The sequence below is a fragment of the Salvelinus fontinalis genome, chromosome 26, assembly GCF_029448725.1.
Source record: "Salvelinus fontinalis isolate EN_2023a chromosome 26, ASM2944872v1, whole genome shotgun sequence".
In the NCBI taxonomy this organism is placed as follows: domain Eukaryota; kingdom Metazoa; phylum Chordata; class Actinopteri; order Salmoniformes; family Salmonidae; genus Salvelinus; species Salvelinus fontinalis.
This window is the reverse complement of record NC_074690.1, coordinates 21,218,616-21,234,687: the sequence shown is the minus strand read 5'-3', so window position 1 is coordinate 21,234,687 and position 16,072 is coordinate 21,218,616. Positions and strand designations below refer to the sequence as shown.

At 43.3% G+C, this 16,072-nt stretch overlaps 1 protein-coding gene across 3 annotated transcripts in view; it reads left to right on the top strand.

The window, feature by feature from the left end:
- The window catches only part of pla2g4aa (phospholipase A2, group IVAa (cytosolic, calcium-dependent)), a 28,828-nt gene extending 13,536 nt beyond the window's left edge, over positions 1-15,292 (top strand). For all 3 annotated transcript variants that reach the window (XM_055882982.1, XM_055882983.1, XM_055882984.1), the window contains 4 exons: positions 193-377; positions 2,824-3,013; positions 7,332-7,489; positions 8,436-15,292. In XM_055882982.1, coding sequence (XP_055738957.1) covers positions 193-377; positions 2,824-3,013; positions 7,332-7,489; positions 8,436-8,576 — 674 coding nt within the window. In that variant the 3' untranslated portion in view covers positions 8,577-15,292. The remainder of the gene's footprint in view (positions 1-192; positions 378-2,823; positions 3,014-7,331; positions 7,490-8,435) is intronic.
- Positions 15,293-16,072: the final 780 nt, after the last annotated feature.

Genomic DNA, 16,072 nt, shown 5'->3' with positions numbered 1-16,072 from the left:
ATGATTGTCTAAGATTGGAAACCTGTTAGACTGTTCAGACCCATTAACCCATCTCTATGTAGATGGGTAAAGGAATACATCAACTATCAAATCAAGGCTTTGAATGACTATTATAGACTATTTGTGAGAATGGCTGATTGATTTGATAGATGATGACATTATTTATTGTCCCCTTACTCCGGTCCTCCTCAGACCCAGATGAGTTTGATCGCATCTACGAGCCGCTGGACGTGAAGAGTAAGAAGATCCACATAGTGGACAGTGGTCTGACCTATAACCTCCCGTACCCACTCATCCTGCGGCCGCAGCGTGGCGTCGACCTCATCATCTCCTTCGACTTCTCAGCCCGTCCCAGTGACTCCAGCCCACCCTTTAAGGTGAGCAACGCACACACATTCAAGCATGCACGCGCACGCACGCACGCACGCACGCACGCACACACACACACACACACACACACACACACACACACACACACACACACACACACAGAGACAAGCACAGACATACTGTATATACAAACAAACTGAACACACACATTTTAAATACTTTATTTGAATCCACAAATTACATTACAGTCGAGAAGGATTCAAACATTTCATAGGTCATGGATATATGGACACTTATGGATACAGAAAGCAGCTTCTTCTCCACCCAGCAAGGCTGCCCATGCCAGCTGACACGGAGCAGTACCTTACTATCTGCTTTGCCTTTGTCCTGTACAGGCCTGCAATCTGAAGGCCACGTACTGTCAGCCTATGTACAGTGCATTCGGAAAGTATTCAGACCCCTGCCCTTTTCCCGCAGCCTTATTCTGAAATTGATTTTAAAAAACAATGTCCTCATCAATCAATCTCAGGTGCTTCCGGTTTCCATTGATCATCCTTGAGATGTTTCTACAACTTGATTGGAGTCCACCTGTGGTAAATTCAATTGAATGGACATGATTTGGAAAAGCACACACCTGTCTATATAAGGTCCCACAGTTGACAGTGCATGTCAGAGCAAATACCAAGCCATGAGGTTGAAGGAATTGTCCATAGAGCTCAGAGACAGGATTGTGTCGAGACACAGATCTGGGTAAGGGTGCCAATAAATGTCTGCAGCATTGAAGGTCCCCAAGAGCGCAGTGGCCTCCATCATTCTTAAAAGGAGGAAGTTTGGAACCACCTAGACTCTTCCTAGAGCTGGCCCCCCGTCCAAACTGAGCAATCCTGGGAGAAGGGCCTTGGCCAGGGAGGTGACCAAGAACCCGATGGTCACTCTGACAGAGTTCCTCTGTGGAGATGGAAGAACCTTCCAGAAGGACAACCATCTCTGCAGCACTCTACCAATCAGGCCTTTATGGTAGACTGGAAGCCACTCCTCAGTAAAAGGCACATGACAGCCCGCTTGGAGTTTGCACCTAAAGGACTCTCAGACCATGAGAAACAAGATTCGCTGGTCTGATGAAACCAAGATTGAACACTTTGGCCTGAATGCCAAGCATCACTTCTGAAGGAAACCTGGCATCATCCCTACGGTGAAGCATGGTGGTGGCAGCATCATGCTGTGGGGATGTTTTTCAGCGTCAGGAACTGGGAGACTAGTCAGGATCAAGGGAAAGATGAATGGAGCAAAGTACAGAGATCCTTGATGAAAACCTGTTTTAGAGCACTCAGGACCTCAGACTGGGGTGAAGGTTCACCTTTCAACAGGAAAACGACCCTAAGCACACAGCCAAGGCAACGCAGGAGTGGTTTTGGGACAAGTCTCTGAATGTCCTTGAGTGGCCCAGCCAGAGCCCAGACTTGAACCCGATCTAACATCTCTGGAGAGACCTTAAAATAGCTGTGCAGCGATGCTCCCCATTCAACCTGACAGAGCTTGAGAGGATCTGCAGAGAAGAATGTGAGAAACTCCCCAAATACAGGTGTGCCAAGCTTGTAGCGTCATACCCAAGAAGACTCAAGGCTGTAATCGCTGCTAAAGGTGCTTCAACAATGTACTGAATAAAGGGTCTGAATACTTATGTAAATGTGATATTTCTGTTTTTTTTTTATTTTTATGTATTGGCCTAAATTCCTAAAAAAACAGTTTTTGCTTTGTCATTATGGGGTATTGTGTGTAGATTGGTGAGGAAAAAAGTTTTTTTAAATCAATTTTACAATAAGGCTGTAACATAACAAAATGTGGAAAAAGTCAAGGGGTCTGAATACTTTCCAAATGCACTGTACGTGGCGAGACTCTCAAATATCCATACTACAAGTTAGCACTGATAACCAAGGCTGTTCAGGCGTGGCACGAGGTGCTGGTATTTCAGCAACGTGTCAGAAAAGACCTGCTCCATGTAGGAGTCAAAAGAACAACGCATTTGCAAAATGAGCACCTCCCTCCGGGGCTCCCCCCACAACAAAATCTCTTATTTGGTTTGCAAGGAAACACATCAACATCAAACCAGCCTCCTCTGACAATAGAATGGTTGTGAATAAGCACTGTTACTGTCTGTCTCACCTCACTAGCTATCAGGTCGACGAGGCCGTCATGTCTAACTATGTATAAGTCCTTGTATGAACGGCAACCATTAACAACATGTGAAACAACTGAAAGAGAGTCTGACTCATGTTATACAACGTGATACAAAATGGATTGGATATACAAGCTCATTTTAGCTCTCTGCACAACAATATATTTATACCAAGATTTACTCTGTTTTACAAAGACATTTGAGAATGTAATACATCTATATGACATAACATTTTTTACGACAGTGTGTGTGTGTGTCCGTTTATTGACTGTTTTTTGTCTGTTCTTCAATCTACTGTTCTGTGTGTGTGTGTCAAGGAGCTCCTGCTAGCTGAGAAATGGGCTCGCATGAACAAGCTTCCCTTCCCAAAGATCGACCCCAAAGTGTTTGACCGTGAGGGCCTCAAGGAGTGTTATGTCTTCAAACCCCGCAAGGAAGACAAGTGCTGCCCCACCGTCATCCATTTTGTACTGGCCAACATCAACTTCAGGGAATTCAAAGCTCCCGGTGAGGACTGGTGAAACTGTGATACTACTGTATGGCTGTAGGATCAGGGAAAACTAGGCTGTATCTGAAATGGCATCCTATTAGTGCACTACTTTTGACCAGAGCCCTATGCGGCCCTTTGCCAAAGGTAGCGCACTATACAGGGAATTGGGGTCCATTTTGGATGCACCCTAGGCCTTGGTTTAAAGCCCATAAACTAGAATATGTTATAATGTGTTATAGGCTATAACTTTGTCCCAGAGTTTTTCCTGGTGAGCATAGATGTTTGGGAAAAATTGAAGGTCCTAGCTATGATCTATAGACTGGTTGCCTGAAAACAATGCTGAAGGCTGTGTGTTGTTGTTATTCTAGGCGGTCAGATAACTAGCAACAATGACAAAAAGCTGCCATTCTGGAAATCGTAGGTGGCTCGTTTCAGCTAGTTGTCTCTTGTTATTGATACCATGTCTTATTTTGAGGTGTTTAACGCAAAACACATTTTAGTTTTCCATGATGTCAAGCAAAGAGGCACTGAGTTTGAAGGTTGGCCTTGAAATACATCCACAGGTACACCTCCAATTGATTAAAATGATGTCAATTAGCCTATCAGAAGCTTCTAAAGCCATTACATAATTTTCTGGAATTTTCCAAGCCGTTTAAAGGCACAGTCAACTTAGTGTATGTAAACTTCTGACTAGAGGTCGACCGATTATGATTTTTCAACGCCGATACCAATTATTGGGGGACCAAAAAAGCCGATACCGATTAATTGGCCGATTTAAAAAATAAATTAAATAAATAAATAAAAGTATTTATTTGTAATAATGACAATTACAACAATACTGAATGAACACTTATTTTAACTTCATATAATACATCAATAAAATCAATTTAGCCTCAAGTAAATAATGAAACATGTTCAATCTGGACACAGGTCCAGCCAATCAGAATGAGTTTTTTCTCACAAAAGGTTCTTTATTACAGACAGAAATACTCCTCAGTTGTATCAGCTGTCCAGGAGGCTGGTCTCCGCAGGTGAAGAAGCCAGATGTGGAGGTCCTGGGCTGGCTTGGTTAAACTTGGTCTGTGGTTGTGAGGCCGGTTGGACGCACTGCCAAATTCTCTAAATTGACATTGGAGGCAGCTTATGGTAGAGAAATTAACATTACATTCTCAGGCAACAGCTCTGGTAGAGATTCCTGCAGGCAGCATACCAATTGCACGCTGTGGCATTGTGTTGTGTGACAAAACTGCACATTTTAGAGTGGCCTTTTATTGTCCCCATCACAAGGTGCACCCGTGTAATGATCATGCTGTTTAATCAGCTTCTTGATATGCCACATCTGTTAGGTGAATGGATTATCTTGGCAAAGGAGAAATGCTCACTAATGGATGTAAACAAACAATTTTGTGCACAAAATTTGAGAGAAATATTCTTTTTGTGTGTGAAACATTTCTGTCATCTTTTATTTTAGCTCATGAAACATGGGACCAACACTTTACATGTTGCGTTTATATTTTTGTTCAGTATAGTATTGCGAGTATGCATAGAGTCAGTGCAAGATAGTCTGGGTAACCATTTCAAATCAAATTGTATTTGTCACATGCGCCGAATACAACAGGTGTAGTAGACCTTACAGTGAAATGCTTACTTACATGCCCTTAAACAACAATGCAGTTTTAAGAAAAAGAAGTGTTAAGTAAAAAATAGAAATGAAAAGTAACAAATTATTAAACAGCAGCAGTAAAATAACAATAGCGAGGCTATATACAGGGGGTACCGGTACAGAGTCAATGTGCAGGGGCACTGGTTAGTCGAGGTAATTGAGGTAATATGTACATGTAGGTAGAGTTAAAGTGACTATGCATAGATAATAAACAGACAGTAGCAGCAGCGTAAAAGAGGGGTCTGGGTAGCCCTTTGATTAGCTGTTCAGGATTCTTATGGCTTGGGAGTAGAAGCTTTTAAGAAGTGTTTTGGACCTAGACTTGGCGCTCCAGTACCACTTGCCGTGCGGTAGCAGAGAGAGCAGTCTATGACTAGGGTGGCTGGAGTCTTTGACAATTTTTAGGGCCTCCCTCTGACACTGCCTGGTATAGAGGTCCTGGATGGCAGGAAGCTTGGCCCCAGCGATGTAGTGGGCCGTATGCACTACTCTCTGTAGTGCCTTGCGGTCGGAGGCTGAGCAGTTGCCATACCAGGCAGTGTTGCAACCAGTCAGGATGCTCTCGATGGTGCAGCTGTAGAACCTTTTGAGGATCCGAGGACCCATGCCAAATATTTTCAGTCTCCTGAGGGGGAATAGGCTTTGCTGTGCCCTCTTCACGACTGTCTTAGTGTGTTTGGACCATGATAGTTTGTTGGTGATGTGGACACCAAGGAACTTGAAGCTCTCAACCTGCTCCACTGCAGCCCCGTCGATGAGAATGGGGGCATGCTCGGTCCTCCTTTTCCTGTAGTCCACAATCATCTCCTTTGTCTTGATCACGTTGAGGGAGAGGTTGTTGTACTGGCAACACATGGCCAGGGCTCTGACCTCCTCCCTATAGGCTGCCTCATCGTTGTCGGTGATCAGGCCTACCACTGTTGTGTCATCGGCAAACTTAATGATAGTGTTGGAGTTGTGCCTGGCTGTGCAGTCATGAGTGAACAGGGAGTACTGGAGGGGGCTGAGCAAGCACCCCTAAGGGGCCCCTGTGTTGAGGATCAGCGTGGTAGATGTGTTGTTACCTACCCTTACCACCTGGGGCCGGCCTGTCAGGAAGTCCAGGATCCAGTTGCAGAGGGAGGTGTTTATTCCCAGGGTCCTTAGCTTAGTGATGAGCTTAGAGGGCACTATGGTATTGAATGCTGAGCTGTAGTCAATGAATAGCATTCTCACGTAGGTGTTCCTTTTGTCCAGGTGAGAAAGGGCAGTGTGCAATAGAGATCGCATCATCTGTTGGGGCGGTATGCAAATTGGAGTGGGTTGAGGGTTTCTCGGATAATGGTGTTGTGAGCCATGACCAGCCTTTCGAAGCACTTCATGGCTACCGACGTGAGTGCTACGGGTCGGTAGTCATTTGGTTAACTATTTATTTATTAACTATTTAGCAGTCTTATGGCTATCATGTCACGACCGTACTAATATAGCAAAAATCTGTTAGGTAGCTAACCAACAACTGTAACAATGTATTTGAGAGACAGCAAGTGCTCATTGTGCAAATGTATTTGTTTTATAATACAATTTTAGAGAAGAAATATAGCTTACATGTTGCCATCAATCCTTTGATATTGAGCCAACCACGTCTGTTTTGCCTCAAGGGTTGCGACACACATCGGTTTTGTTACTTAACGACCCATCTGTCTATTGCTACATTAATGACTGCAATGGCTTCATCATCTTCCTCTATTCCATGAATGGGATTTATGTCAGAATTGGTGGATGTTGTCATGGTAGCTAGGTGAAATCCCACTGGTGACTTCATTTGGATCTTTCCCTATCACTAGGGAAATGAGAAGAGGAAACAACTACTTGTTTATTGGGACATAGGCCTACAGTATACGTGGAATGACAGGAGGGCTATACGGCACAAGGGGTTGTGGTATATGGCCAGTATACCGCGGCAAAGGGCTTGTTCGCACTGCGGAGTCCCTGGATACAGTCCTTAGCCAAGGTATATTGGCCATAAACCACGAACCCTCAAGGTGCCTTATACCTTTCATAAACTGGTTACCAAATTAAACTGTTCTCAAAGAAATGTTTAGTTTGCTGTTTAAAATTAAGCTTTCTCACATCACATATTTACACTTCCACAGTAACTGCTCATCAGATAAAACGGCTTCTCGAACCTAAACTTCACTGTCTTGTTATCAACTTAAAACTTAAGTATTACTGTAAAGACTTATCTCATGACTTAAAAATGGTATTTTAGGTATTGACTGGTTGTTCATTCCATCTCTATGGGATATGGCTTACTACGTATCTGATTTTTTTTAAATTCCATCTATTGCAGAATTCCTACCTATTGTAGGACAGTGTTGTTTAAACATGTAGGATGCCCACTCTCCTTCTCCCCCCACTCTGTCTCATAACTTACTTTCAGCAAAATACTATCTTTGAGATTTTATCCTCTACCAATTCCACTCTATCTTTCCGTTTCAGTATCTGCCATTGTTTCGTCATCTCTACACAGACGCTGGAATTTATTTACTGACATAAGCCAGTCACCTCTGTCATTGTTTTTGTTTTTTACTGTCTTTCTGATTTGTATTTAAAAAGGCTTTGTGAGTGAGTTGTAAAGATTATATGTGCATTAAAATAACAACAACCACTCTTCTTTTTGTATTATCCATCAGGAGTCCCTCGAGAGACGGACAAAGAGAAGGAGTTTGGTGACTTTGATGTCTTCGACGACCCCGAGAGTCCGTACTCCACGTTCAACTTTCAGTACTCCAACCAGGCCTTCACCCGCCTCCACGACCTCATGGAGTTCAACACGCTCAACAACATCGAGGTGCGTCTCACACACACACAAACAAGCAAATGCACGTACACACACGTACGTAGCTGTACACACACATGCATGCAGGTGTGCACACGCACACACGTAGTGATGGGCTTTTTTTTTTAAATGACTGTTCGAGTACTCACATTATTTTATTTAGAGTACTCGAGTACTCAAATAATAAAAATTTAAATAGAAAATTGAACATAAGGCCCGCACTGTAAAATAATATTTGCCTATTTATCTATAGGCCTAACTTGTATGATGCTTGGCTTGGTTTCTTTTGTGTTGTGCCCTGCAAATGCACGTGTACAAATGGAACACTCGAGTTGAAGCAAATTAACGTAGTCCTCAATTAAAAAACAATTCTGGAACAAAATGTCACTTTCCCATTTCCCCATCAAATCTCTGTGTATCTCACCACAGCCTGGTGTTGTTGACAGTGTGTAACTGCTGCTGTGATGGAGAGACAGAATGTGATATACATGTGTTTATTATTAGCCTGTAGTATGTGATGTATGATCTGTATTTTCAGTACTGTATTTTCTCTGTTCTGTTTCCTCTATTATCTTATGTTGGTCTCTCCCCCTCACTCCCATCTCTTTCCCTCCCTCTCTCTCTCTCTCTCTCTCTCTCTCTCTCCCTCTCTCTCTTTCTTTCTCTCTTTCTTTCTCTCTCTGTCTCTCTCCCTCTCTCTCTCTCTTTCTCTCCCTCTCTCTCTTTCTCTCCCTCTCCCTTTCTCTCTCTTTCTCCCTCTCTCTTTCTCTCTCTTTCTCTCTTTCTCTCTCTCTCTCTCTCTCTCTTTCTTTCTCTCTCTCACCCTCTCTCCTTCTCTCCCTTTCTCTCTCTTTCTTTCTCTCTTTCTCTCTCTCTCTCTTTCTCTCCCTCTCTCTCTCTCTTTCTCTTTCTCTCTCTCCTTCTCTCTCTCCCTCTCTTTCTTCTCTGTCTGCTGTAGGTGATTAAGGATGCAATAATGGACAGCATCAGCCAGAGACGGGAGAACCCCTCACGCTGCTCCGTCTCCATCTCACTCAATGAGATTGAAAACAAGAAGTTCTTGAAACGGAACGTCAGCTCAGCTAAGCTCCCCATATAACTCCACCAGAGACACCTTTCCATGACAAGACCTGGAGGTTAAGTTTTTTGATAGAACAAAACGTTACAGCTCTAAGAACAGATAAGAATGGTAACCAACCTATCCTTGTAGCTGCAAGGCTTATCTCTGTTTGAATGGGATATAAGCCTCACTTCAAGCTAGCCTCGTCTCAGACCTGTTTGTGATTTCTTGCCAACTCACGACAATGGCCATGGGAGTTTGAAAGACAGTACAAACTGATCTGAGACCAGGGTGACTTAAAGCAACTATGCAGCCTCTTCTTTTGAGCTCTGTTTGACTATTGTTTGGGAGAGGATGCAGCACACCTTGTTCTGTATATTCCTGGCCTAGCATCTGGGGTGGTGTGGTTAATCTTTAAACGGGTCGCTCACTCTCTCACACACACAAGGACACACACACTCCATCCCTTCATGCAGCAGGCAGAGGAGAGAGGAGAGATCACGCCTGGAAATACATGTTTGTGTGAAGGCCTGCCTAGTGATGCAATGTATCTCTGGCAGGGGTCAGTCGAGGCGTGGCGTTGTCAAGGGATGAACATTTACTTCTAAAACGGATTTTACTGACTCACGTATTTGCTGCAGATCCAAACTTGAAATATCTGTAGTTGAATTAGAATGACTCCTTAACAATGATATTTTCTTTATGCCATTCTAACTATCTTTACCAGTCTCTTGTTCCCTTTTCATCTATGTATTAGTATTTTGTTCCATACATACCGGGGAAGGGTGTTTGGTCTTTTGCTTTATCGTGCAAACATTGCTGAGATTTAGGGCAACCTTGTCTCTGTTGCAGCAGATGGGGGGAAAATAGCGTGTTTTCTTTGTCACACTGTGCCTGTACTCTCCCGTTTAGGATTTTGAACCCCGGTCTCCCGGCCCCCGTGTGACAGGAAGGGATGCTGACCACTATACTAACGAGGAGCTCAGGCTTGCCAGTCCACAGCTCCGCCTCTAAAAACACTCCTTCTGTAAGGCAACCTGTGAAATTCTATTGGCACCCGCATTCTGCCTAGGCAAGCGTGCTATTCACAGCATTTACACAATGGAGACCTGGCTCTCAGTTCCTCCTTCCTCTTCTCCCTCCTCCAGACTGTAGAAGAGAAGTGGGGGAAGGGATGATGGAATGTCTCCTCCCTTCCTTTCCCCCTGTTTTACCCAGTGGGAGAGAAGCAGGGGATGTCTGGGGAGGAGTGTTAGCTCACTCCTCCAGGGGAAGGCCTGGCTGAATGGCGTGATGTGAGGGTGAAAAGGCATGTGGGGAGTTGAACAAACCTAGAATTTCTCTGAAGCTGGCAAGTTGAAATGGGCACGCAACACACAGGAAGCTCGTTACACACACATTCCATGTTGGGATGGCCCTATGTTATAGACGGTGTCTCACAAAGGAACCTCTTCCTTTGGGTTGCTTTTACAGTGCCTTGCAAAAGTATTCATCCCCCTTGGCGTTTTTCCTATTTTGTTGCATTACAACCTGTAATTTAAATTGATTTTGATTTTGATTTCATGTAATGGACATACACAAAATAGTCCAAATTGGTGAAGTGAAATGAAAAAATGACAAAAAATCTGAAAAGTGACGCATGCATATGTATTCCTTTGCTATGAAGCCCATAAATATGGTTTAGTGCAACCAATTACCTTCAGAAGCCACATAATTAGTTAGATTGCACACAGGTGGGCTTTATTTAAGTGTCACATGATCTGTCACATGATCTCAGTATATATACACATCTGTTCTGAAAGGCCCCAGAGTCTGCAACACCGCTAAGCAAGGGGCACCACCAAGCAAGCGGCGCCATGATGACCAAGGAGCTCTCCAAACAGGTCAAGGACAAAGTTGTGGAGAAGTACAGATCAGGGTTGGGTTATAAAAAAATATCAAAAACTTTGAACATCCCACGTAGCACCATTAAATCCATTATTTAAAAATGGAAAGAATATGGCACCACAACAAACCTGCCAAGAGAGGGCCGCCCAGCAAAACTCACAGACCAGGCAAGTAGGGCATTAATTAGTGAGGCAACAAAGAGACCAAAGATAACCCTGAAGGAGCTGTAAAGCTCCACCGCGGAGATTGGAGTATCTGTCCATAGGACCACTTTAAGCCGTACACTCCACAGAGCTGGGATTTACGGAAGAGTGGCCAGAAAAAAGCCATTGCTTAAAGAAGAAAATAAGCAACCACATTTGGTGTTCGCCAAAAGGCATGTGGGAGACTCCCCAAACAAATGGGAAGAAGGTACTCTGGTCATTTGAGATTAAAATTGAGCTGTTGGCCATCAATTAATATGTCTGGCGCAAACACAACACCTCTCATCACCCGAGAACACCATCCCCACAGTGAAGCATGGTGGTGGCAGCATCATGCTGTGGGAGATGTTTTTCATCGGCAGGGACTGGGAAACTGGTCAGAATTGAAGGAATGATGGATGGCGCTAAATACAGGGAAATTCTTGAGAGAAACCTGTTTCAGGCTTCCAGAGATTTGAGACTGGGACGGAGTTTCACCTCCCAGCAGGACAATGACCCTAAGCATACTGCTAAAGCAACACTTGAGTGGTTTAAGGGGAAACATTTAAATGTCTTGGAATGGCCTAGTCAAAGCCCAGACCTCAATCCAATTGAGAATCTGTGGTAGGTCTTAGATTGCTGTACACCAGCAGAACCCATCCAACTTGAAGGAGCTGGAGCAGTTTTGCCTTGAAGAATGGGCAAAAATCCAAGTGGCTAGATGTGCCAAGCTTATAGAGACATACCCCAAGAGACTCGCAGCTGTTATTGCTGCAAGAAGTGGCACTACAAAGTATTGACTTTGGGGGGGGTGAATAGTTATGCACGCTCAAGTTTTCTGTTTTTTTGTCTTACTTTTTGTTTGTTTCACAATAAAAAAAATATGTTGCATCTTCAAAGTGGTAGGCATGTTGTGTAAATCAAATGATACAACCCCCCCAAAAATCCATTTTAATTCCAGGTTGGCAACAAAATAGGAAAATGCCAAGGTGGGTGAATACTTTCGCAAGCCACTGTAGCTACTCTGCCACTAGCCCTAAAATGCAACTAAGTGAACCCATACCTGTAGAAGGGTTAACCCCTTATTTACAGTGCATTCAGAAAGTATTCAGACCCCTTGACATTTTCCGAATGTTGTTACGTTACAGCCTTATTCTAAAATGTTTTTTTTACATTCTCATCAATCTACACACAATACCACATAATGACAAAGTGAAAACAGGTTTTTAATTTTTTTTGCATATTTAATTAAAATAAAAAACAGATACCTTATTTGCTATGATACTCTAAATTAAGCTCAGGTGCATCCTGTTTCCATTTCTCATCCTTGACATGTTTCTACAACTTGATTGGAGTCCACTTGTGATAAATTAAATTGATTGAACATGATTTGGAAAGGCACACACCTGTCTATAAGGTCCCACAGTTGACAGTGCATGTCGGAGCAAAAACCAAGTCATGAGATTGAAGGAATTGTCTGTAGAGCTCTGAGACAGGATTGTGTCCAGGCACAGATCTGGGGAAGAGTACCAAGAATATTCCGCAGCATTGAAGGTCCACAGGAACACAGTGGCCTCCATCATTCTTAAATGGAAGAAGTTTTGAACCACCAAGACTCTTCCTAGATCTGTCTGCCCGGCCAAACTGAGCAATCCGGGGAGAAGGGCCTTGGCCAGGGAGGTGACCAAGAACCCAATGGTCACTCTGACAGAGCTCCAGAGTTCCTCTGTGGAGATAGGAGAACTTTCCAGAAGGACAACCATCTCTGCAGCACTCCACCAATCAGGCCTTTATGGTAGAGTGGCCAGACGGAAGCCACTTCTCATTAAAAGGCACATGACAGCCTGCTTGCCAAAAGACATCTAAAGAGTGTCAGACCACAAGAAACAAGGTTCTCTATTTTTATTATTAATATTTTTATATAGCCCTTCGTACATCAGCTAATATCTCGAAGTGCTGTACAGAAACCCAGCCTAAAACCCCAAACAGCAAGCAATGCAGGTGTAGAAGCACGGCGGCTAGGAAAAACTCCCTAGAAAGGCCAAAACCTAGGAAGAAACCTAGAGAGGAACCAGGCTATGAGGGGTGGCCAGTCCTCTTCTAGCTGTGCCGGGTGGAGATTATAACAGAACATGGCCAAGATGTTCAAATGTTCATAAATGACCAGCATGGTCAAATAATAATCAGGCGTAAATGTCAGTTGGCTTTTCATAGCCGATCATTAAGAGTATCTCTACCGCTCCTGCGGTCTCTAGAGAGTTGAAAACAGCAGGTCTGGGACAGGTAGCACGTCCGGTGGACAGGTCAGGGTTCCATAGCCACAGGCAGAACAGTTGAAACTGGAACAGCAGCAAGGCCAGGTGGACTGGGGACAGCAAGGAGTCATCATGCCCGGTAGTCCTGACGCATGGTCCTAGGGCTCAGGTCCTCCGAGAGAGAGAAAGAAAGAGAAGGAGAGAATTAGAGAGAGCATACTTAAATTCACACAAGACACCGGATAAGACAGGAGAAGTACTCCAGATATAACCAACTGACCCTAGCACCCCGACACATAAACTACTGCAGCATAAATACTGGAGGCAGAGACAGGAGGGGTCAGGAGACACTGTGGCCCCATCCGATGATACCGCCGGACAGGGCCAAACAGGAAGGATATAACCCCACCCACTTTCCCAAAGCACAGCCCCCACACCACTAGAGGGATACCTTCAACCACCAACTTACCATCCTGAGACAAGGCCGAGTATAGCCCACAAAGATCTCCACCACAGCACAAACCAAGGGGGGGCGCACATTTGTGGCCTGCTGGAGGTCATTTTGCAGGGCTCTGGCAGTGCACCCCCTTGCACTAAGGCGGAGGTACCGGTCCTGCTGCTGGGTTGTTGCCCTCCTACGGCCTCCTCCACGTCTCCTGATGTACTGGCCTGTCTCCTGGTAGCGCCTGCATGCTCTGGACACTACGCTGACAGACACAGCAAACCTTTTTGCCACAGTTCGCATTGATGTGCCATCCTGGATGAACTGCACTACCTGAGCCACTTGTGTGGATTGTGGACTCCGTCTCATGCTACCACTAGAGTGAGAGCACCGCCAGCATTCAAAAGTGACCAAAACATCAGCCAGGAAGCATAGGAACTGAGAAGTGGTCTGTGGTCACCACCTGTAGAATCACTCCTGTTTTGGGGGGTGTCTTGCTAATTGCCTATAATTTCCACCTTTTGTCTATTCCATTTGCACAACAGCATGTGAAATTTATTGTCAATCAGTGTTGCTTCCTAAGTGGACAGTTTGATTTCACAGAAGTGTGATTGACTTGGAGTTACATTGTGTTGTTTAAGTGTTCCCTTTATTTTTTTGAGCAGTGTATTTTGCCTGAATGCAAAACGTCACATCTGGAGGAAACCTGGCACCATCCCTACGGTGAAGCACGTGGTGGCACGGTGGGAGACTAGTCAGGATTGCGGGAAAGATGAACAGACCAAAGTACAGAGAAATCCTTGATGAAAACGCGCTCCAGAGCGCTCAGGACCTCAGACTGGAGGGAAGGTTTACCTTCCAACAGGACAACGGCCCTAAGCACACAGCCAAGACAACGCAGGACTGCCTTCGGGACAAGTCTCTGAATGTCCCCGAGTGGCCCAACCAGAGCCCGAACTTGAACCCGATCTAACATCTCTGGAGAGATCTTGAAAATAGCTGTGCACCGACGCACCACATCCAACAGACAGAGCTTGAGAGGATCTACAGAGAACAATGGTAGAGACTCCCCAAATACAGATGTGCCAAGCTTGTAGCGTCATACCCAAGAACACTCAAGGCTGTAATCGCTGCCAAAGGGGCTTCAACAAAGTACTGAGTAAAGAGTCTGAATACTTATGTAAATATGATATTTCAGTTTTATATTTTTTATACATTTGCAAACAGTTTTTGCTTTGTCATTATAGGGTATTGTGTGTAGATTGATGAGGGGGAAAGCTAAACGTAACAAAATTTGGAAAAAGTCAAGGGGTCTTAATACGGTATATATGAGACTCAATTTTGAGTCTCATAGCAAAGGGTCTGAATACTTATGTAAATAAGATATTTCTGTTTTTAATTTATTTATACATTCTAAACCAATTTTCACTTTGTCATTATGGGGTATTTTGTGTAGATTAAGGGAAAACAAATATTAATCCATTTTAGAATAAGGCTGTAACATAACAAAATGTGAAAAAAGGGAAGGGGTCTGAATACTTTCCGAATGCACTGTATAATAGATGATAGTTTACAGGCCTGCTGAGACGTATTCAAGAAGTGGGCCTGGAGTTGCAAAGATTTATGAACAGTTTCAATGTGTTTGAAATCTATCTTTGTAAACCTGTAATGTATAGATAATGGTTCATATAAATTAAAGTAATGGGCTCCTATTGTACAGGTAGACCAGGTTGTTTACAAGTATAAATTAATGATAAAGAAATGGGCATCACAAGGACTGGACAATATGTGTGTGAATTTATGTGTTTAGAAAATGGGAGATCTTTTTTTACATTAAAAATGTAACTGCTATTTGCTTTCTAAATTAGTGTTTGTGTATTAACTCATTTCATTGGCAATAAATCTTTGACAGAAAAAGTCCACGTAAATTGAATTTTCATTCTTGATGCACTAATATTGTTAAGAAATATAGATGCATTTTTCTGTGAATGTGTATGTTTCTTTGAATATGCATTTGAACATTAAGGTTATGTATTTGTGTGATTGTATACAGTACATGCGATGTATGTAAGTGGAAGGAATCCACACATACAGCTCTTGGTAAAATAGATTTCAAGACAATGATTCAGCTCTATTCCACTTCTCTTCTGTAGTGAACCAGCTGTCTAGACATTGAATTATTACTTACAGTATTCTCCTTTGCTTCCACTAGCACAGACGTCAAAGACTCGCACACTCATCATGTAGAAATTGCATGCCGACTCATTTATTTTTTATGTTTTGAATGGTAAGGCACTTCGGGGGTTTGTGGTACAATATACTTTTACTTGAGTAAAAGTAAAGATACCTTAATATAAAATTACTCAAGTGAAAGTAACCCAGTAAAATACAAATGAGTAAAAGTCTGAAAGTATCAGATTTTAAATGTACTTAAGTACAGTGGTGGAAAAAATACTCAAGTGTTATACTTGAGTAAAAGTACAAAGTAAAAGTAAATGCTATCCATCAAATTCCTTATATTTAGCAAACCAGACTGCACAATTTCCTTTTTATTAAATTTTTTGATAGCCAGAGGCACACTCCCAACACTCAGACATAATTTACAAAAGAAGAATGTTTAGTGAGTCCACCAGATCAGAGGCAGTAAGGATGCCCAGGGATGTTCTCTTGATAAATGTGTGAATTGTACCTTTTTCCTGTAATGCTAAGCATTCAAATTGTAGCTAGTACTTTTGGGTGTCAGGGAAAATGTATGGAGTAAAAAGTACA